This window comes from Podarcis raffonei, chromosome 4 (genome assembly GCF_027172205.1).
Source record: "Podarcis raffonei isolate rPodRaf1 chromosome 4, rPodRaf1.pri, whole genome shotgun sequence".
NCBI lineage: Eukaryota > Metazoa > Chordata > Lepidosauria > Squamata > Lacertidae > Podarcis > Podarcis raffonei.
Window position 1 is genome coordinate 13,850,356 of NC_070605.1, and position 22,419 is coordinate 13,872,774.

Below are 22,419 nucleotides of genomic sequence, written 5' to 3' on the forward strand. Positions count from 1 at the left end.
GAAGCTTCAGTAGTAAAAGCCAAAATTGGTTCCTGGTTTTCTTTTATTTACATATAAAAGTGTTTTCATGCTGCTATACGGTGAAAACATCAGGGTGGTATATAAAAATAAAATAATAAAATTACAGATCATTAAGGTGACTGGTTAATGAAAAACAGCTAAACTGCAAAGTCCTGTTGGCATAAAAGAGGTCTTCAAGGCGCGCCTGAAAGTCAAAAGCAAAGTTTGGCAGCTGAACCTCTGCTGGAAGCGTTCCAACGGCATGGACCAGCGACACTAAATGCCCGACTTCTGGCTGAGGCAAGTAGGGCCTCTGTAAGACCGCTAACAGCGTTCCTCTTAAAGTTTCTTGGACCCAAGTTGTTGAGAATACATGCAGGCCACTTTATATTCTTAGCACACATGGGGAAGAAGCAGACTCAGTACAGCATGAGATTTTTAATCCTGGGGTGGCGAGTTTGAGTCCTACGCTGGGCAAAAGATTCCTGCACTGTAGGGGATTGGACTGATGACCTTCCAACTCTACAATTCTATGATGCTACCAGTGGGGTTCTGCCATTGGCCTTGGGCAACTGGCAACCCCCTCTCAGGTTTAAGTTTTCGCCAAGTCTCGACTCTTGTGTGTTGGAGGTGCCCATCACAGCAATAAGGACTAGGAACCTATTTATTTTAAAAAGCTGGACTTGTTTGGGGTGCCGACTACAGAGCTCAACACCAAAAAAGGTCTTAGAGATGACTTAAGAGAAACATTGGACTTAAGGGAAGCTCTCCAAACTGTCCCAGTAGAGTTAGCCTTCAAAGTCTCCCATCAACTGACACCAAAAAGGACACAGTCTTGTGGGGTGTAGTAGTTAAGAGTGTGTTGGGCTAGGACTGCCAAGATCCGGGTTCAAATCAGCCATGAACCCTAGGCAGAGCACTCACTCTCACAGGCTTATTTTGAAAATCAAATGGGTGGTGGGGGGAGAGAAAGGTGGGGATGTGAATAAATAAAACAGGGTGTTATTTGCAGTACTAACAGCGTTTTCAATCTCAGAGTTGGGAATGAAGTAATGAAAATAAGCAGAAAAAGACAATGTGGGGGGGGGGGAATCATATAAACAACAATTCTGTGGGAGGAGAGCAAGCAAAACTACACGTTTTGTTTTGGCCTGGGCTGAAAGGTGTCTTTGAACCGTGATAAAGCCACTTATTTGTCCAGATAGAGTATAGGGGAGGAGTTGTGTGAGTGTGTGTTTATGACGCTGACAACATTTGCAAGAACAATTATCTGACTGAAACAAAGCAAAACTAATCGACTTCAGAGGGCCCCCTGAATTTTGGCACAGGTGCAAAAAAACCGCAACCCACCTGCGCATAGCTGTCAACTTTCAGATTTGAAAATAAGGGATCAGCAGCCTCAAAAATAAGGGATCAGCAGCCTCACTTGTCCTGGGGACAGTCTACGAGATATCTAACAATCTGGAATAGCAGCGGGAAATGGCAATGGAATAAGGGAATTTCCCACAAAAAAGGGAAGGTTGACAGCTATGCACCTGCGGAGCTTGTACTAAGGACTAATGGAGAAAGGAAGCCCTGTACAGGTGAGTCACCTGTGATCATTTTGGCTTTTCCCTGTAGGGGTTGAGGCGAGGAAATCGACTTCCTGTCCCTTGACTAGAGAAAGCTATGCTTTTGCTTTGCCTGAGGCTTAGCTGGTGCCAACTGATTCCCTTTCTGGCTCCCCACATCTTCACACGCACACACACACACCCCACAGCTCCCTTGAGCCCAGGCAGCAGGCCGAGGGAGCATCGCAGGAAGTGTACACTGTCTCCATGGCAACGCTCCTGCAGCAGCAACCGCAAAGGAGCCAGAAAGAGGAGGAAGGAGGAGGCTGAGATAACTGAGGGCTGGGGGGCTCTGCCCTGAACAAAGCACCATGCCTGATGAGTGTACCCCAACGGGTGAGACCTGCCTTGTCTTCCTATATTTTGGGGTGTGGGTGTAGATCTCCTCCTCCACCTCCTGTTTTTCTACTCTGTAGAGGGCTACCCCCTTTTGGTTTCCAAAAAAAATTCCACCTCCTCCTGTCAAGCTCCTCTGAGCATATTCAGAGTGCGTTCCCCCCTCTGTGGATTGATTGGTTCGCTATGTCTCTCCCCCCCCCTCAAAACAAACCCTGCTATTAATTATTGCTTTGTTGGCTCTGTTACGGTAGGTTGTATACAATGTTCTTCCTACTCAGAGGAGGCCCATTGAAGTTAGCCGTGTCCATTAATTTCAGTGCTGAGAAGGACAAACCCTGGATCCACTCCTTGCTTTTCTTATTGTCTTTGTTAAGTGACCCTAGAACCCCTTGATGCTGAAGGGCGGTGGAGAAATTCATTAACAAAATTAAAAATTCATTAACAAAAAAAATAATTAACAAAAAAATTCATTAACAAAATAAAATGGGGTGTGTTATGTGAGTGAATAATAATGTGTTTTTTTAAAATGTGCCATTGGACAAAGTGTGCCAATGGATCTCCAGAACCTGCGCCTTCCAGCAGGAAACTATGTGTGCCTTGAGCATGTACAGAGTGTATCCCAGTAGGGCATACACTTTCCTTTAAATTCCCTAGTATTAGAAAGAAGAAAGAAATCCAGGAAACAACAAAAACACTGTTCTCCTCTTCACTGCAATTCCACACCACTGATATGGACTCTCCGCTGGTGGAGTCTCCTTCCTTGTAGGTTTTTAACCAGAGGTTGGATGGTCGTCTGCCATGGATGCTTTAGTTGAGATTCCTGCATTGCACGGGGTTGGGATAGATAACCTTCAGGGTCCCTTCCAACTCTACGGTGCTATGATTTTATATCCTTAGTTGTAGGTCTGACTACTGCTACTACTACTGCTACTTAAAATAATAATAATAATAATAATAATAATAATAATAATAATAATAATATTTATTACAGTGGTACCTCAGGTTAAGTACTTAATTCGTTCCGGAGGTCCGTTCTTAACCTGAATCAGTTCTTAACCTGAAGAACCACTTTAGCTAATGGGGCCTCCTGCTGCTGCCGCGCCACCGGAGCACTATTTCTGTTCTCATCCTGAAGCAAAGTTCTTAACCCAAGGTAATATTTCTGGGTTAGCGGAGTCTGTAACCTGAAGCGTATGTAACCCGAGGTACCACTGTATTTATACCCCGCCCATCTGGCTGAGTTTCCCCAGCCACTCTGGGCGTCTTCCAATCAAGTGTTAAAAACAGTACAGCATTATATATTAAAAACTTCCCTAAACAGGGCTGCCTTCAGATTTCTTTTAAAAACAAGATAGTTGCTTATTTCCTTGACATCTGATGGGAGGGCGTTCCACAGGGCGGTTGCTACTACCGAGAAGGCCCTCTGTCTGGTTCCCTGTAACCTGGCTTCTTGTAATAAGGGAACTGCCAGAAGGCCCTCACCGCTGGATCTCTGTGTTCATATCAATATCAGTCACCACCACCACTTCCATGAATTCTGGTGAAGGATTGAGTCAAAGGAAAGTTGGGCATTCGTCATGGCTTGACAACGGCCGCCGCTGAATTTTGCCCCATTCTACTGTCTCTCCCCCACCCCCCAACTGTGCTACTAAGTGAGTAGGGGGTCTGTTGCTCTTCTCCAGAAGCTCCGAAGAAGAAGCCCAGGTTCAGGAGCATTCATGATGCAGTCAGAGCTGGGAACGTAGAACAACTTCAGGAGATGGTGAAATGTGGAACAAGCATTAATGAAGTGGATCCGGTCTACAATTTTACACCCTTGCATTGGGCGGCCCATTCTGGGAGCCTGGAGGTAAGAGATTGTCCCAGATTGCTGTGAAGGGAAGAAGGGATATCATTATGCAGTCTCTATTGACCCTACTAAATGTCTGAGAAAACAACAAAGAGACCTATGGCTTTGCCAGGGTAAAGACTGAGGCTGCATACACATTATGCCTTTAAGGTAAAAGGTCAAGGACCCCTGGACGGTTAAGTCCAGTCAAAGGCGACTATGGGGTTGCGGCGCTTATCTCGTTTTCAGGCCGAGGGAGCCGGCGTTTGTCCACAGACAGCTTTCTGGGTCATGTGGCCAGCATGACTAAACCGCTTCTGGCGCAACAGGACACTGTGACGGAAACCAGGGCGCATAGAAACGCCATTTACCGCAGCGGTACCTATTTATCTTCTTGCACTGGCATGCTTTTGAACTGCTAGGTTGGCAGGAGCTGGGGCAGAGCAATGGGCGCTCACTTCATCACGGGGATTCGAATGGCCGACCTTCTGATCGGCAAGCCCAAGAGGCTCACTGGTTTAGACCACAGCACCACCCGCATCCCTTTAAGGCACAGTCAGAACACATTATTTCCCTCAAAGAATTCTGGGCACTGTAGTTTAGTCCTTTGCAAAGCTGCAATACCCAGCATCCCTTACAAGGGTTGCAAATCTGTTGCCCTTGCAGTGCTTTCAGTGGCTGCTCTGGAATGGAGCTGATAAGACGGCGGTGACAGGCAGAGGCTGGACAGCGGCTCACCTTGCTGCCATCAAAGGTCAGGATGCCTGTATGCAGGTAAGTGTCTTCGTTCACTCATGATTTAGGCTGGATTCAGACGGGGTTTATAAACCCCTTCTCGTTTCACATTTGCCATTGTTGTAAGCTCTGGGGTTTTGGTCTCGGGTGGGTGGATAGAGAGAAACACATCTCCCTTTCTCAAAATATAAGACTGTGACGATGGATAGCAGAAGATTCGAGGGAGATTAAAGAGAGGATGGCTTCACACAATTCACACATGGAATTGCCTGCCATAGGATGTGGTGGTGGCCAGTAGATTTGATGGCTTTGTAAGTGGATTCGATTGGGAGTGGGGAATCTCAGGACCAAATGTGGCCCTCCAAGTCTGTCTATCTGGCCCTTGGTACTCTCCCTAGCCAATGGTTACCAGACGTCTCCGTTTCCTGGGGACAGTCCCCGGATTTACAAATCTGTCCCTGGACAGAATCTGTCCCCGGAATGTCCCCAGATTTCATTTAATGTCCCCGGATTTATATTTTAAGTGTTGTAGATTTATTAGTAGGGAATGAATGGTGCATGATTGGTTCAGCAGCACAAGACACGTCATATGGGTACTTCTGGCGAGGCGAAATGGCGGCTGCCACGGCAGCGAGCAGCTCCTGAAACCAGCCAGAGCCAGCTGTGCTACCAGGCTGGCTCCAGGCTGCTGAGACTGCTACTGCCACCGCCACTGCCAAGGGGGAACCGGGGACGCCCGCCGCGTCAGCTGGGGGAACCGCTGCCCCCCCGTGACCCAAATCGAGCCAGGAGCAGGAGCACCCAGCCACCCAGCCGACTGCCCAGCTCTGCTCCGGAGCTGACACAGGGGGAAGGAGGAGAGGAGGAGAAGGAAGAGAGAGAAAGAGGAAGGAGGAAAATGAGGGGAGCCCTGACCTTGCCGTGCCACTGAGGACAAGCGGTAGGAGAGCACCGCGAGGGCAAGGACACGTGGCTGAGCCCAGGCCCGACCTGAGCCTATGCCACAGCGGGTAGTGCTCCAAGAGAGCAGGTCAGGGCCCAGAGGAAGGCTGTGCAACAGAACAAAATTTGGAAAATTAATTATCAAAAAAAGAAAAGAAAAAATATATATACAGCTACCTATCTTGCTATCTTACGTTGTAAAATGGACAAAGTATAAGACAATAAGAAGCACTATGCTGGATCAGGCAGGGACGCGGGTGGCGCTGTGGGTTAAACCACAGAGCCTAGGACTCTAGGCTCTAGGTCAGCAGTTCGAATCCCCGTAACGGGGTGAGCTCCCGTTGCTCAGTCCCTGCTCCTGCCAACCTAGCAGTTCGAAAGCACGTCAAAGTGCAAGTAGATAAATAGGTACCGCTCCGGCGGGAAGGTAAACGGCGTTTCCATGCGCTGCTCTGGTTCGCCAGAAGCGGCTTAGTCATGCTGGCCACATGACCCGGAAGCTGTACGCCGGCTCCCTCGGCCAATAAAGCGAGATGAGCGCCGCAACCCCAGAGTCGGCCACGACTGGACCTAATGGTCAGGGGTCCCTTTACCTTTACTTTATGCTGGAACAGGCCAATGGCCCATCTAGTCCAGCAACTTGTTCTCAGAGTGGCCAATAGGATGCTTATGGGAAGCCCACAAGAGGGGTATTCTTTGGTTACTACTGTATAACATCAAAGTGTCTCTACTAAATGCTATAATTCAGGTTAAGGAATTTGTGTTTCAGGATCAAATTTGAGACTAGGAACTTTGCTTTGTGAATTCACAGTCCCTTCTTCTTCATGGAGTAGATCTTGGAACTCAAGATGACCGAGGCTGCACTCCCGCCCATCTGGCAGCGACCCACGGGCAGTCATACACTTTGCAAACGATTCTGCGGAGCGGAGTAGTAAGAAAAACACTCCTCTTGCCCTTCCCCCGCTCCTCTCCTGAGGATTGGCATGCTTCTATTTCCATTGACTCATTTATGCCTTTCTAGCATGCCCTTCCTCTAAATGGATCTCAAAGCACCCGAAAAGGTCAATCCTTTCCCCCAAGTTATCTTCAAAACAACCCTGTGAGGTAGATTAGGCTGAGAGATCATGACTGGCCAAAGGCCACTCGTTGGTCTTCATGGCAGGGGGCCAAAGTCAACATGATGCTAACCATGCCATGTCAAATGCCATGGTTGTTTTAAACATTTTAATAGCCACCAAACGGGAGACCTGATTGTCACTCAAGGAGAGGAAAGAGTTAAGTGTTCTGCCTGCTACTGTGGCCCCAATGAAAATAATCTCGTCTTGGGGCTAAAAGGTGCTACTGGAAATTTTTGCTGGGACCTTGGAAGGTGGAGGTGAAGAGGAGGAAAGGGTTAAGCCTGCTTTACCTAACTTGCAGTCCTGGTGAAAATCCTGCTCCTCCTTTGTGATTAATAATAACACACCCTCCAACATCTAAACGGCCAAATTCAGGACACAGTCTTCCAAGAAGCCATCTTCCCATTTTTTTCTTGCAAGAGAACGGCGGCCATTTTGGATGCCGTGATCTCACACGATTTCACGCTGTGGTTTCCCCTTGGAAAAAAGTGCTTTTTCAAGCACAGCGTCCAAAAATGTGCATTTTGGGGTGCCACTTAAGATTGCTGCCTTGTAGAAGGCGCTTTTTTGGGTGGGTGTGTGGGGCATCGCAGCATGAAATTGGGACGTCTTGCTTTGGGACTTCCTGAAGGCATTTGGTTGGCCAATATGGGAAGAGGGCTAGTGGCCTGCATAGTAATTTTAGGCACATCTAGCAAGCCTTTTTTTAGGGGGCTTTTTGTCCGATCTAGCAGGACTCTTTTATGGTCTCATGCTCTGACCTCATGGGGGAATGGGCTGTAACAAGCTCCACTCTACTACAATATTATGGGAAACTCAATGGTTTGGGGTCTGCAGGGGCCTGACCCCCATTTTGGGGGCAGGCCTTCCTCCGGAGGCTTAGATGTCAGGCTGAAATTTCCCATTTCTGGGAATGGTGGCATCTTCCATGCCCAGTTCTTTGAGGTCTACCAACATCCACTTCCCCAACTTAAAATCTGGAGATTTAACAAATCTGCTTTTCCTCTTTGAAACCAGGACGTCAACGTTTCTGACAGGCACGATTGGAAGCCAATTCACAAGGCTGCTTTTCACGGCCGGCTGGGCTGCGTCCAGCTTCTTCTTAGATGGGGAGCTACTTTAGATGATGTGGACAACAATGGAAATCTTCCAGGTACAGAAGGGGGGGGGGATCATTGTAATGGACTGGGGAATAATGATAAGAGGGGAATCTCTTTGTTACAGAGAGACAGATAGCGAGAATAACCTGGGTCAGTGATGGTGCAATGTTTCTATGTGTACTTTTTTTGCAAAATTTGGGTCATATCCAATGCTGCCCCTCCACTTGTGCAGCAGAATTCCATTTGGGTAATAATATTTCTCCTTCTCTTCTCAACAACCCACAACAATTCATTTTCTTGTTGTTTGCATCCATCGGTCTCGAGAGACAATGGAGTGCCCTTCTGGGGGTGAAGTCAAACTGCTGCATTAGCAGTACTGAAGTGATCTCCCCGGGGCAACAAGCCTGGCCAGTGTGTAGGGAGGTCCTGGGCTGCCCAGATGACAAGAATCCCATTTCAGCCTTGCTGATGTGGTCCAAAGGAAAGCAGATCCAGATATTTGGCATCAGCTGGGATGCAGGAGTTGCTGGAAGGAGGCATACAAGGCTAAAAATTGGCTGCTGTTTCTTTAATGCTTAAAAAAGCTGGGTCAGCATGAGTCAGCAGCCTGGTTGTATATATAGAGTGAGAAATGTTAGTTTGGTTTTGGGGTTGGTTGGTTGTTTAGTGAAAGCTGGTAGTGTTGATGTGTGTGCAGTTGGTCAGTCACTTTTGCAGAAAGACTTTTAAGAATAAAAGCAGAAAGTACTCTGCAAGGATACTCTTCTCGTGGACTCTTTTATGCTGACAAGGGTCCGAGGACCAGGCTGAGGCAACAAAGGGAGGTCAGAACCTTTTTTTGCTTTTTACAAGCACTGACACTAACCAACCGTCTTAGGGACTTGGCTCTGGATTTGTGCAGGGTTTGATCCTTAGCCTTTTCTTTTCCTGAAGATACCCCACCCCACAAGGCAGCAGAGGTTTAGGATCAGTTTTCCTTCTCCTAGATGGAGTCCCTTCCCAGGTTGATGAGCCTCACCTGCCCCTCATTTCTGCTTGTGCAGAAACTGGCTTCATAACCGTTGAACCTACTATTGGTCTTGTCAACTCAACCCACCAGAGCCTATCTTTGCATGCAGGGGAACCCCCTAACTCCCCGAGTGTTTGAGACCCATCGGCTACCCTCACCTGGTTTAGCCGGCCAGTCAGAGCCGTTTCCTGGGGTGTGGTTATTGTCGCATGCTGATAGCATCTAGGGGCCACAGGTGAGATCTGAGTGCAGGGTGGGGACCAAAGGTGGACAAACTACCCCAGAAGGAGCATGATGTGTCCCCCCACCAGGATACTATCCTTCCCCTAACACCCCATTCAATTTATAGGTGGATGTTATTGCTGCCACTGGGAAAAATCCCATAAATTGTATCCAGGTGCTGGAGAAGAAATTTTCTGTTTGAATATTGTTAGTTTGCTGGTGTGTGGGACAAACTACACATAAGGTTAAATGCATTTTTGCATCTAATCTGCAGAACTCTGCACCAATATGTTCCTCATTCTACTTTCCACTGTGTAACAGTGCTAATTGTAGTTGTTACTGTCACAGAGGTGGGGTTTTTTTTATTTGTTTGTGTTGAAAGAGAACGTTTAACGTTGCTATTTAGTTGACTGCATTTTAAAAAAAATCTGCGGGTTTTTAACTTGTAAAGCACCTTGAGAAGCCTCGCTGCTCAGAAAAGCAGTACAAAAGAAGTATTTTTGTGTGAAGTATATTAACAGTCAAAACAATCTTCCTAATAGTTCACCTGGCGGCAGTGGAGGGTCACTTGCATTGCTTCAAGTTCCTGGTGAGCAACATGCCCACACTCCTCCATGCCTTGAAAGCCAAAAACGACCATGGGGACACCCCAGGAGACCTGGCAGAGAGGTTCTACAAGGACAGCGTGGTCAACTACATTGATGATCTGGAGAAACAGAAAGGCGAATTGCAAAAGGGGGACTGTGAGTACCTGGTTGCGAGGGATGGGCCATAGCTCAGTGGTGGAGCATTTGCCTTGTATGCACAAGGTTCCAGGTTCAATCCCTGACAGCCAACACACACACTTTAGATAATCATTATATGTAAGGTCATAAGACAGCACAGCAGAGGTTATATTTTCTGAGAATCCTCCGGAAAAACAATCTCTCAAAGGACCTGTTGATGGCATTTTACCATTGCACTGTGGAGAGCATATTAACTTATGGTCTGTGTGTGTGGTTTGGGAGCTGCACGGCCAGGGAAAAAACAATGCTATCCAGGGTTGTAAAGACTGCAGAGAGAATAACTGGGTGCACTTTTCCCACCCTAGATCAAATGCTGCCAGGTGCCATAAGAAAGTGGCAGAGATAGCGCAGGATTGTACGCACCCCGGAAATGATCTCTTTCAGCTTCTGCCTTCTGGGAGAAGGTATAGGGTTATAAAGGCCAGGACTAGCCGCCTGAGAAATAGTTTCTACGCAAATGCAATTCTGGGTCTAAACGCAGCATAAGGGGTTTCTATAGTATAGTGTATTTTAAAATGGAGTTTCAGAGTTTTTGGGGGTTTTTGAATGGACACTGAAAAGTCTCTCTTTCTGGTCCCAGTCCACCATGAGGTTTTTAAAATTACAGTGGTACCTTGGGTTAAGAACTTAATTCGTTCTGGAGGTCTGTTATTAACCTGAAACTGTTCTTAACCTGAGGTATCACTTTAGCTAATGGGGCCTCCCGCCGTTGCCGCCGCGCGATTTCTGTTCTCATCCTGAAGCAAAGTTCTTAACCTGAGGTACTATTTCTGGGTTAGCAGAGTCTGTAACCTGAAGCGTATGTAACCTGAGGTACCACTGTATTATTTTTAGGCCTATTTTATTGATACAGTTGTACCTTGGATCCCAAACGCCTTGCGACTCGAACGTTTTGGTTTCCAAATGCCACAAACCCAGAAGTGGGTGTTCTGGTTTGCAAACATTCTTTGGAACCCAAACGTCTGGCACGGCTTCTGTGGCTTCTGATTGTGTGCAGGAAGCTTCTGCAGCCAATCAAAAGCCACGCCTTGGTTGTTGAACATTTTTGGAAGTCGAACGGACTTCCAGAAGGGATCCCGTTCGACAACCAAGGTACAACTGTACTTATCAATACAATACCAAATACAAAGTATTTTTTAAAATAATACACTAAAATAAAACAAATACTTTAAAAATCTAATCTAAAAAGGAGCAGGAACAAAGAGAGGGGGGAAGGAAAAAGGAAAAGAAAGGGGGGAAAGGAAAAGAAAAGAAAAGAAAAGAAAAGAAAAGAAAAGAAAAGAAAAGAAAAGAAAAGAAAAGGGGAAAGGATAAAAAGGCTTTCGGTTCTCTGTCTGTCAGCTAAATACAGTGTTCACACATTAACTATTCTATTTTCTATAAGCCAATCTTTTTTCAATCTCATTTTCTCTGCCACGTAAAAGCTCCATTTGAAGTATCTAATCCTTAATAAATATCAACAATTTTTCTCTTAAACACATTAATTTGGCCCTCTCAGCTAATAATTTTTATCAACCATTCCTTCCATGCATTTGGAAGAGAAAAGAGGGTTAGCTGAAAGCCCTGAGAAGGGATCCTCGAGACTGTTAGTCCTTGTTATGAATCATCTTCCTCAATTGGTCTTAAGAACCAGAAGTGCCCTGAGTGCAGCCCAGGGCTGGTTCATGACATTTTGCCACCTGAGGCAAATCAGAAAATTGCAGTTTGTTAAGGATGCTTCAACAAGAGGTGACCAGAAATAAGGGCCCTTTCTACCCATGGAGATGAGAAGGCTGTCCCATAAGCAGGGCCATGCTGTGATTCCATGGGACTGAGCTTGAATACTAGGCTCGGAATCTGTCTTCAAAGGAGTTTAAAAGAGGAGCATTTTTCTAGTCCTTATGCAAAGATGCACTTGGAAGTGGGTGAGTGATGCTCTTGAAGACACAAGCTGGGTCGCTTATCCATTGACCAGGAGGAGTCAAGTCTTCAAAGTCCTTCAGTGACTCCCAGTGATTAGCAAATTGAGAATAAACAGTGAAAACTGTTGATTACGTTCTGCAAAATAAGAGGAAGTATGCAATGTGGTTTCATGCTGGGATGTGGCAATACAGTCTCCTCTGAGACTGCTGTGTGTTTGCATTGAGGGTGACTGAATATTAAGAACATAAGAAAGACCTGATAATGTGGGCTAAAGAAAGCCTTCAAACAGGACCTGAGTTCCACAGGAACTCTCCCCACTTTTTTATTTCTGGCAAGTGGGATTCAGAGGCACACTACCTCTGACGATGGAGGTAGAATATAGCAATTGTGACTAGCAGCCATTGATTCAGATGGTATTCTAAGCCATATTCACCTTGGAGGCCTGACTAAATCACACCCTCCCAGTGAAAACTGATCAACTTGCTTATGCACAGATCAGAGAGTCCAGCCTTTCATGGATTGCCCGGGCTCCATCACTCTCGGTTGAAATGTTTGGCTTTCTAGAACTCCTTTTCCCAACCTAAAGGTAAAGGGACCCCCGACCATTAGGTACAGTCGTGGCCGACTCTGGGGTTGCGGCACTCATCTCGCTTTATTGGCCGAGGGAGCCGGTGTACAGCTTCCGGGTCATGTGGCCAGCATGACTAAGCCGCTTCTGGCGAACCAGAGCATCGCATGGAAACGCCGTTTACCTTCCTGCCGGAGCGGTACCTATTTATCTACTTGCACTGGCATGCTTTCGAACTGCTAGGTTGGCAGGAGCTGGGACCGAGCAACGGGAGCTCACCCCGTTACGGGGATTCGAACCGCCGACCTTCTGATCGGCAAGCCCTAGGGGCTCTGTGGTTTAACCCACAGCGCCACCCGCGTCCCCTACCTAGTGGAGCTCTTAAACTGCTATTCGGAGGGCTGCTACACCTCCTTCTGTTGTCTCTCTGCATAGATTTAGCATTTCCAGGCCACGATGCTGCTTTCAGAGGGGACGTGGACACATTAAGAACATTGCTGGAAAACCGTATCATCACTGTTAATGAAAGGGACGATCAGGGATCCACACTCTTGCACAAAGGTTAGTGAGTGTCGTGTTTTCATATTGCTATTCTCTTCCTACCAAAATCATTCACTCCTGTTTTCAAAGCGGCTGCCTTTCTGCCCTTCTTGCATTTAATTTCCCTCTGTTCCCACTTGCTCACATCCTTCTATGTGTATTAAATGCTTGCCAGTATAGGAGAATGCTTCATGCATCTGGTAACAGGGGCTTGTGGTCTACAAAAAGCTTAAAGGTGAAGGGGACCTGGCCGAGGGAGCCGGCGTACAGCTTCCGGGTCATGTGGCCAGGATGACTAAACCGCTTCTGGCGAACCAGAGCAGTGCACGGAAACGCCGTTTACCTTCCCGCTGGAGCGGTACCTATTTATCTACTTGCACTTTGATGTGCTTTTGAACTGCTAGGTTGGCAAGAGCAGGGACCGAGAAACGAGAGCTCACCCCGTCGCAGGGATTCGAACCGCCAACCTTCTGATCAGCAAGTCCTAGGCTCTGTGGTTTAGCACACAGCGCCACCCACGGCCCTAAAAAGCTTACGATGCAGCAAATTCAAAGTGCCACAACATTCTTTGTTGCTTTGCTGCCACGCAGACGAACATGGCTGCACCCAATGGAAATGGCCGCCTTTAACGTTTTATTTCCTTCTCTTTTACCCTGTAGCTGCTGGACAAGGTCATTTGCATGTCCTGGAGTGGCTGATCAACAGGGAAGCAGACTGCAACATTCCCAACGACGCCGGAGAAACACCCAAAGACGTTGCCAAGAGGTGTCCATTTATAACACTTGGCTGGGGATTCTCTTGGGATTTGTCCTGGCTAATCTGGACTAAATCTCACTGGGCTTCCGTTCAGGCCAAAGCGCCAGGGTTGATTTAACTCTGCCACATTGAAGATCTAGTTTGCAAAGCTCTGCTGGGAGACATATTCTGGGGGAGCTTGTACACTTTTGGTCCCCACCCTCCACTCAGCTCTCACTTGTGGCTCCTAGAAGCTGTCAGCACGCGACATGCCTGGCATCTTCAGCTAAGGCTGGGAAAGTTATGTGAGTCACTGCCAGCCAGTGTAGGCTGTGCTGTGCAGCCAGAAGAACCAAGGGTCTAAACCCTTTATGATCCTCCAATCCTCCAATCAATTAACTGCGTGACTCTGGGGGGAGGATGTTCTCCAAGTGGTGAACTCTCCTTTGTTGGAGGTTTTTGAACAGAGTTTGGGTGGCCACCTGTGATTCCTGCATTGCAGGGAGCTGGACCACATAACCCCTGGGGTCATCACTGCAATTCTGTGATTCTAAGTGGGAGCTGCCACTAAACTGGAGGGAACACAAATTGCCATCGGTGGCGGAAACCCCGGTTGCCGTCTCACGTTCCCCAATGACCTCCTAACGGGAATCTGATCCGCGTAGGTTTGCCCAGCTGGCCACTGTGGAGTACCTAAGGCAAAAGATGGGGAACGACTCTGATGAGGAGATTGATGTCGAAGACCCACGGTTCTTTGAAAGTCATGGCGTGGAAGGGAGCACCGACAGCAAGAGCGACGTGTATAGCAAGAAACAGGACCGAGCAGATAGTCGCGGTGAGTTGTGGGCCCTCCTCTCTCTGTTTAGGGGAAAGAAAGGGCTAAGGACAGAAGGGTAGGAAGTCCAGCAGGTGGACACCTGCCCGGCATCAGCTGGCAGGTGGGCAGCCATATTTGATGGGCCTGTAGCCAGGATTGTGGGCCTTCTCCTCTCCAGCCTCTGCTTCTGCCTCTGCTTCTGGGCTGCTCTCTGCCACAGTCTCTTCCTGCTCACTAAACACTGTTGCCCCTTTAGCTTCCGACACCTCCTCCTCCCAGTCTGCTCCCTCTGACCACTCATCATCATCCCACCTTCCCTGGCTCTGAGCCTTCTTCCCCTGGGGGTTCCCCAGCTGTTGCCTGCCACCACTCCTCTGCATCCAGCCAGTTCATGACAGCTGCACGCAGATGGAAGTTCTGGAGCCCCCCGCCCAAATGGTGTAGGAAGAGCCTTGCTGGATCCAAATAGTCACAATAGCCAACGGCCACTGATAGACCCCTTCTCCCTGCATTGCCTAATAACCCTTCTCTTTCAGAGGTGGTTTTCCTAGCGAACAGGCGTCGGGGACGATACCTCCTGGTTTGGGCCAGATACCTAGAGAGAAATCACTAGAACTTGGGGCCACCCAATGAAGCTCAGTGTCGGAAGGTTCAGGACAGACAAAACAATTCCTTCACACAGTACACGGTTAAGCTGTGGGGTTTGCTTCAACCAGAAGCAGTGATGGCTGTCAACTTGGATGGCTTTAAAAAGAAGATGAAGGCTATCAAAGTTCTCCCTCCACTGTTTTTTTTAATACATTTTTATTGGTTTTTTACATATCATTTCCAACAATCATTTAACATAACTTCTTATCTTATACAGCATTTTAGACTTCCGTCAACAACCTCTGATGATTTTCCGTTCTTTATCACTTATTCTGAATTTCTTAATTTCTCTCTTACTCTTAATTATCGTTAACTAGCAATTCTCTTCATAGTCTTTCTTGCAATATTTCCAATAGTCCTCCTTACAGAACTTCTTGCAGTCTGTTTTAAATAAAAATATGCCCTTTTCCCTTATGGGGTATCCAAGAGCCCATTTAGAGTCCTTACATAGGTTCCCTATTGGTAGGAGAAAATAACAGAGGCCAACCAGAGAATATTGAGAAGCAAAGCAGCTAGTAAGCTTGATCTTTATTGATCTGTTGCAACAGGGTACTCCCCTCACACGCAGGAGAGGAAGAGGACCCCCAAAAATGCTGCGCAAGGGCTTATAAAGACTTTTGAAATTCCCATCCTCTAGATCAAGACCACCCCCAGAAACATTATGCATTCATCACAGAAGGGGTGTAACCTAAGACCACCCCTCAGATAAGGCGGTCTAAAACAGAACATTTGCATGTTGTTTTCTCCTGTCGCTTTGTTTATTTCCTGTCTGGCAGGTTACTTGATTGGATTTCTTGGGGAGCCTGGGCAGTCTTTTGTAATGATAAGGCTCACACCCTTATTCAAACACAGATTAAGACAGGATTTGTGAAGGAAGAGACAATGGGGAGGCTTTTCCATTTTGACCATGCAGAGAAACATTTGCTCAGTTTAGGAATCAAAATGGTTCCAGGTTGGCTTTCCTGTGCTGATCTATGTACGTGTGGTTATGAACATTGCCATATATCTAAGACCATAAAATTCCTATCACAAGTCCTACTAGCGTAATCTGTTCATTACAATTGCTTTTCAAATAGTTCAAATATTTACTCCAGTCTTCTAAGAATCTCTGGTCCCGCAGGTTTCGAATCCTTCCTGTTAATTTATCCAATTCTGCATAGTCCATTAATTTCACCTGCCGTTCTTCTTTCGTCAGTAATTCTTCTTGCTTCCATTTTTGTGCCAATAATATTCTTGCTGCCGTCATTGCATATAAAAACAACTTGCAATCCTGTCTATTAATATCATCTCCTACAATGCCAAGTAAAAATGCTTCTGGTTTCTTAATAAATGTATATTTCAACATCTTTTTAGTTCTCCCTCTGCTGTTGGAGGCAGAAAGCCTCCAGATACCAGCTGTGGAGAAGGGTGGAGGGAGAGCGCTGTTGCACTCAGGTGTTGCTTGAAGTTTCCCCTCGGACACGCTGTGGGAACAGAGTGCTAGGCAAGATGGGGTTTCGGCTGGTCCAGCCGGCTCTGCTGACGTTCTGTGATCTCTTGCAGAAAGAGCCTATCAGAAAATGGAAGAGCTGAAGAATCTCCTGGAAATCGCCACCAGCGATTACAAACAGCTGGGAGGGATCACCCCCGAGGAGAGGCAGATCAAGATTAAAGAGAGGCAGCTTCTCAGGTAAGAGCTTTGCAACACGGCCTGTGGTTTTCGTGTGTTACCGGAAAAATCTGAGGGCTCCCTTGGACAAAAAGTAAAGACACCAACCAGAGTAAATTGAAGCAAATCAGCAGCCTGTAGGCTTGGTCTTTATTGAAGAAAGACTGTCGCGACAGGGTGCTCCCCTCACTTGCAGGTGAGAGGAAAGACCCAGAAAAATAGTGTGCAAGGTCTTATAAAAACTTTTTGAAATTCCCCTCCTCTAGGTCAAGCCCACCCCCAGAAACATCATGCATACATTACAGAAAGGAGGGGTTGAGGGAGGAGTTGGTGGTAACCTGAGTGTCTTGTCACCTGGCTGGTTCCTCCTTTCCCCCCTCCCCATGAGTCACTTCCAGGAGACAAAGGGGAGTTTGCAGTTTCCTGCCCCCTGAGGGAAGATCTGATCATTGTCCTTTGTTTCAGTCCATGCTGAATCCACTCCCATATGCAAGTTCTTTGTGATCTTGATTGTCTTCTGTCTGGGATCATCAGGGTTGGCATAGCAACTGGGCAGGGCTCCTGTGGATGTGCTGAGACGGTGAAGGGATTATGGCTGACCAGGACCAAGCCACCCCCCTTTGATAGTTCTTGTCATATGGAGTAAAATAAAATGGAACAGTGCAAATCCGATGTATGGTTGATTTTCTATGAATTTATAACAGAAATGTGGCGTATGTAGTGTGTGAGTGTGTGTGTGTGTGTGTGTGAAGTTTGTACAAACAGAATGATTGGGGTGGGGGGGTTCCTGCTACACGTGAAACTCTGGTTTTCATGAAACTCTCGGGGTTCACAGTGCTGAGGGAAGGTGGTTGTGGCGTTTGCCCTCCTAGGTGTGTGACATCATACTGGGTTCATAGGGAAAGGGTTAACTAGTTATAAAATGATTATCTAATGGGAACCAAAGGGGCAGAGTTAACTGTGTATAAGGTTTAAGCACAGAGGTTTTTTAGGGAGTTAGAGTTGTTGAGAAGACAGTCTGGAGTTAGAAGAGAGAGAGAAGATAAGTCGGTGGGCTGGGGTAGTCTGGTGTGAGAGAATCTGTTAAGAGGAGTCAGTCAAACAGCTGAGATAATCAGTCAGAAGGTATTAGGAAGGTATAGGCCAGTAAAGAAACTAAAGTTAAGATACTGACAGGAATATTATCTGAGAAACCATAAACTTGTTAATGTTTGTAAAATAAACTTGTTTTTTTTTGGTTCACTTTTAACAACTGACTGGACTCAGTGTTGTGCCAGAGAGTAACTGGTTGGTGGTAGCGGGGAAGCGAGCACAGTGGTGGCACAGGGCTCAATAGACTGTTAAACGTCCAGGGATCCTGTGTGATCACCACAGTGGTGCTGTAACAACTCCCCCACCCTGTAAAATTTATGCACTTCTTGATCGTTTTAAAAAAGAAGACACCCAAACGCCATTTACACAAATATAAGACAATAAAATCAAGGAGGGGAAAAAAATGCAGCTGTATTTTAAAACATGCAAAAGTTAAAATACTAAAGCTGGTTAAAATCAACTCGACTTTCTAAGCACCTGGGTAGCCTTGTCTAAACAAGAATGTTTTCAGTAGGCACTGAGAATAGTATAGCGAAGGCGCCTGCTTGATCTCAATAGGCAGGGAGTTCCAAAGTTAAGGTGCTGCTGCACAAAACGATGAAGGTCTTGCAAAAGCAGAGTGGGTATTAAGCACTCAAGTTGCCACATGTATCAATGGCTCGTGTGGCTTCACCACCATCTATTTATATGGACGCGGGTGGCGCTGTGGGTTAAACCACAGAGCCTAGGGCTTGCCGATCAGTAGGTCGGCGGTTCAAATCCCCATGACGGGGTGAGTTCCTGTTGCTCGGTCCTTGCTCCTGCCAACCTAGCAGTTCGAAAGCACGTCAAAGTGCAAGTAGATAAATAGGTACCACTCCGGCGGGAAGGTAAACGGTATTTCTGTGCACTGCTCTGGTTGGCCAGAATCGGCTTAGTCATGCTGGCCACATGCTCCCTCGGCCAGTAAAGCGAGATGAGCGCTGCAACCCCAGAGTCGGTCACGACTGGACCTAATGGTCAAGGTCCTTTTCCACAAAATGGTGCCCAAAGTGCCTCTCAACATTCATAAGGAATGACAATATATAACTCAAAAACAAATGAGAAACAATAACCAGTATGTTGGCACCTCTGGGCATGAATGTGTGTGTTGGAGGAACGGGACTTTGGAGAGATGGCAGTGCTGAAAGGCCCCGTTTGGTAGATTGCAGGTATTCGTCTGCCCTGTCCCTTGTCCATAGAAATTTTAAGATCTTGCTTAAAACTTTGTTGCTTTGCTGCCCTCTGCCGGCTGTTGTGCATGGGAGACCAGCCACACACAACACTCGCTTGATAAGCTGCCAAGGCTTTGTTGGACGACCAAAAGTGGGTTTAATTTGGTTCGTGTGGCCAAAGGTCTTTGCCACATAGATTGCTGCGTGTCTTCTGCAGCCAGAACAGTGGCTTATAGGTGTCATTTGGGGTTTTTGATACCAGGGGTCACCAACCTTTTTAGTTCCCAGGGCATGTTTGGATTCATGAGAGTGTGCATAGGTGCCACCTACTCTGGTCCCTTTTCACTGGCCTGCTTTGGATCAGAATCCTACCCCAAGCGTCAGAAAGAGTGCGTATGTATGCATGCATTGTGCACCAGTGGTGGCTGGTGCCCATTGGAACTGGCAAGGCAGAAGGCAGGGAACCCAAACGGCAGATGGAGTCAGTGCCAGTGACAGGTTGAGCCAACCAATTCTGGTTTTGTCCCCATCCTTCTCTTCCTTGCTTTGTTCTACATGGATAGGCAGTGCTACCCTACGGACTGGTTGTAAGCTGTAAAGAGGCAGATGGGGGCTGGCTGAGGGCAGGCTGGTGGGGCAGTGCCCTGTTTGCTCTAACAGATCAACCTCCAACGATGTGCACAAACATTTGAGGCCCTAAAATTTAATAGATAGATTTTTACACAACCAACTGTTCAGGACCTGCTGGCGGACAGCGATGATCAAATTACTTTAATAGCGGCTGAATTTTTAAGTGCTGTCCATGAAGAAAGAATGGGCCATGATAAAGAGACTTAGTGGTTTTTAATGGTAGGTGATGTTGCTGTGTTGTATTATATTATATTATCTATGTACATCGATCTATTTCTTGGAGTTAAGAATAGGACTGGGATAAATTGTGTTCGCTGAGCCCGTATTTTATACAGTCTGTATATGATGTTGGTTTGTTAATGTGTGGTGTGCTATGCCTAATAAAGGATTTTTGAATTTGAATTTGATGCGCACAAACAAACTTCAATCCTCCAATGGAGCTGGGTAAAATAGGACCCAGTGGGATCAATCTGAGCCTTGAAAAGGCCATAGAGCTGAAAGAGGAAGTGGGAAAGAGCGCCACTCTTCTGACTTCCTCCTCCAGCTCCATGTACTTTTCAAGAAAGAGAAAAGAAAACCACCTGCATCAACTCATGACCAAGGGGAAAATGAGAGAGGTGGAGCTAAGAGACTTCAGAGGACCAGGGAAGACTTCATGGGCACCTTCGGGCACAACCTTGGCAGCCCTTGTGCTTCTCAGTGGGTGGAGTGGAAGCAGACTTTATTAGGGTGTTTAAAAATTACATTTCTATACCACCTTTTTCTGGTGTACATGGTTTTTCTCTTCCTCCCCATTGCACCCTCACAACAAGCCTGTGATGTAGTTTGGCTAAGAGATGGTGATCGGTTCAAGGTCACCCAGTGAACTTCCTGGCTGAGTGGGGATTCAAACCCTGCTCTCCAGTCTTCTCAGCGCCGTCTTGGTTTTCTGCAGGTAAAAGTGGGAGACGGTGGAACTGACTCCCTCGGAAGTTGGTGGGTTTCTCCTTCCTTGGAGGTTTTAAAGCAGAGTTTGAGTAGCCACCTGCCATGGATTCTTTAGTTGAGATTCCTGCATTGCCAGGGGTTGGATTATGATGACCCCCGGCGCCCCTTCCAACGCTACAATCCTATGATTGCAGGACCATTGGTGATCTGCAGGAGCAGCTGGAGTACGAGCGGCTACGACGGGAGAAGCTGGAGGCAGAGCTGGATCAGTGCCGGGAAGAGATTGGGAAACTCACAGAGCAGCAGGAGAAAACCCAGATCCCCACACCCGCTATCACAGCAGTAAGTCTCCTTGTGCTGCTTACAGTTTCTTCAGATAATGCAAAGCAAGGCCAGTGGAAGCAGATGCTGCAGCCCCAAACACTCAAACAGTGGACCGTTGACAGCTGACGCCTGTCCTGGACCGAACGTCCGACGTGGTTTCTGCATGAGTTCAGGAAGCTCCTGCAGCCAATTGGAAGCCGCGCCTTGGTTATCCAATGTTTTTGGAAGTCGAACGGACTTCCGGAATGGATTACGTTTGAGAACCAAGGTACAACTCTACAGTGGTACCTCAGTTTTTGAACACAATCTGTTCTGGAAAACCGCTCGACTTCTGAAATGTTTGAAAACCAAAAACTCAATATGGAAAACTCAAACAGGAGGCCGCCTAGGAAGTTAGACTTCCGAGGCATGTTCAAAAACCGGAGCATTTACTTCCGGGTTTTCGGCGTTCGAAAAGCAAAGAGATGGAGATGTCCGAAAACCAAGGTACCACTGTATTTATCCTGGGTGAAAGAAGGGTGAGGAACATTAATATGTGGTTGGTCTTCACGCCTTATCAACCATAGCCAGGGATGGTAGGAGTTGTGACTCTCTGGGTGTAGCTGGACTACAGATCCCCCATCCCTGCCTAGGACTTTCACAGTAGCTGATGGCATACGGCAGTAATGCGATCTTTCTGTGTACAGGGAGCCTTTAATCTCTTCCACCATGCCCAGCCCCTTGCAGATTACTTCCTGATCCACAGCCTGAAGCTGCAGAGGTCAAGAAGTGCTTCCACACTTGACAACGCCAGATGTGATAAACCAGCACACCAAAGAAATATTAGAAAAGCAAGTGGCTATTGCTCCTCTGGAAGCTACATACATAGAGGAGGCTTCAATTGCACTATTGTTTACATCCCTAGTTCAATACCCAACCTTGGCCTCCTTCGCCCATGAAAATAAGCCACAGTTAATAAATGGCTTGAATTTTTTGCTGCTCTCACTGGTGGTTCTGGAGCTTTTGGGTGGTGCCTGGTCCTTAACCATAGTTAAGGAGGAAGTCCAAGTTACCAGGTAATGCTAAGCTATAATGTTAACAAAGGCTTATATGCCAACCTTGGTCAATGAATGACCTTTACCCATAAACTGAGCTGCTGGGCCAGGTTCACCCGTAGTGCAAAGCCATGCTTTAGTAAACCATGGTTTAGTATTATGTGCAAACTAGGCAAACCGCTGTGCTTTCCTGATGTTTAAGACCTTCCATTCCCCCCCTCTTCAGTTAGCATGGCAGTGGGTTAACACTTTCAACGTTGCTTCTGCAGGGGGATGGTGATCTGAGCAAAGCGCCCTCCGATTATGATAAAGCAGTCCCCGACACCAGTACAGCAGCCCCTGAAGTCGCAAAGGAGAAAAAGAAATTGAAGAAAAAGCCCTTCTGCAGCTCCAGCGGAGTGTTTGTGAGACTGTACTAACAGGAGAGCAAAGGGTCTTCCTGGCCTCTTGCTGGAATGAGAGGGGAAAGAGTTTGGCTGAAAAATGCAGGTTCTGCCAGTGCTCTATCTAGGCTCTCAGCTACCCAAAGCAAATGCACTTCCTTCACTGAACTGAAAATATCTTCTCCATCAATTCATCTGGTACAAATGCCAGTTTTCATATAAGCTTAGAGCAGGGATGAAGACCCCCATGCCCCTCCTCAAGCTTTGGACTCCAACTCCCCATCTGCCCT

General features: G+C 47.0%; 1 protein-coding gene across 1 annotated transcript; it reads left to right on the plus strand.

Moving 5' to 3' along the window:
* Positions 1-1,801: 1,801 nt before the first annotated feature.
* On the plus strand, positions 1,802-22,239 carry ANKRD42 (ankyrin repeat domain 42). Its single transcript, XM_053385473.1, has 12 exons — positions 1,802-1,946; positions 3,632-3,798; positions 4,444-4,551; positions 6,266-6,385; positions 7,590-7,725; positions 9,446-9,646; positions 12,594-12,719; positions 13,358-13,463; positions 14,099-14,268; positions 16,441-16,567; positions 20,583-20,730; positions 22,016-22,239. The coding sequence occupies exons 1-12, from the start codon at positions 1,922-1,924 to the stop codon at positions 22,163-22,165; spliced, it is 1,584 nt and encodes a 527-aa protein (XP_053241448.1). The 5' UTR covers positions 1,802-1,921; the 3' UTR covers positions 22,166-22,239.
* Positions 22,240-22,419: the final 180 nt, after the last annotated feature.

Excerpts from the sequence above, each read along its gene's own strand:
- ANKRD42 (XM_053385473.1), top strand. The coding sequence starts at position 1,922 with ATGCCTGATGAGTGTACCCCAACGG. Across the intron at positions 4,552-6,265 it reads GTCAGGATGCCTGTATGCAG|TCCCTTCTTCTTCATGGAGT; the intron begins GTAAGTGTCTTC and ends GTGAATTCACAG. Across the intron at positions 12,720-13,357 it reads ATCCACACTCTTGCACAAAG|CTGCTGGACAAGGTCATTTG; the intron begins GTTAGTGAGTGT and ends TTTACCCTGTAG.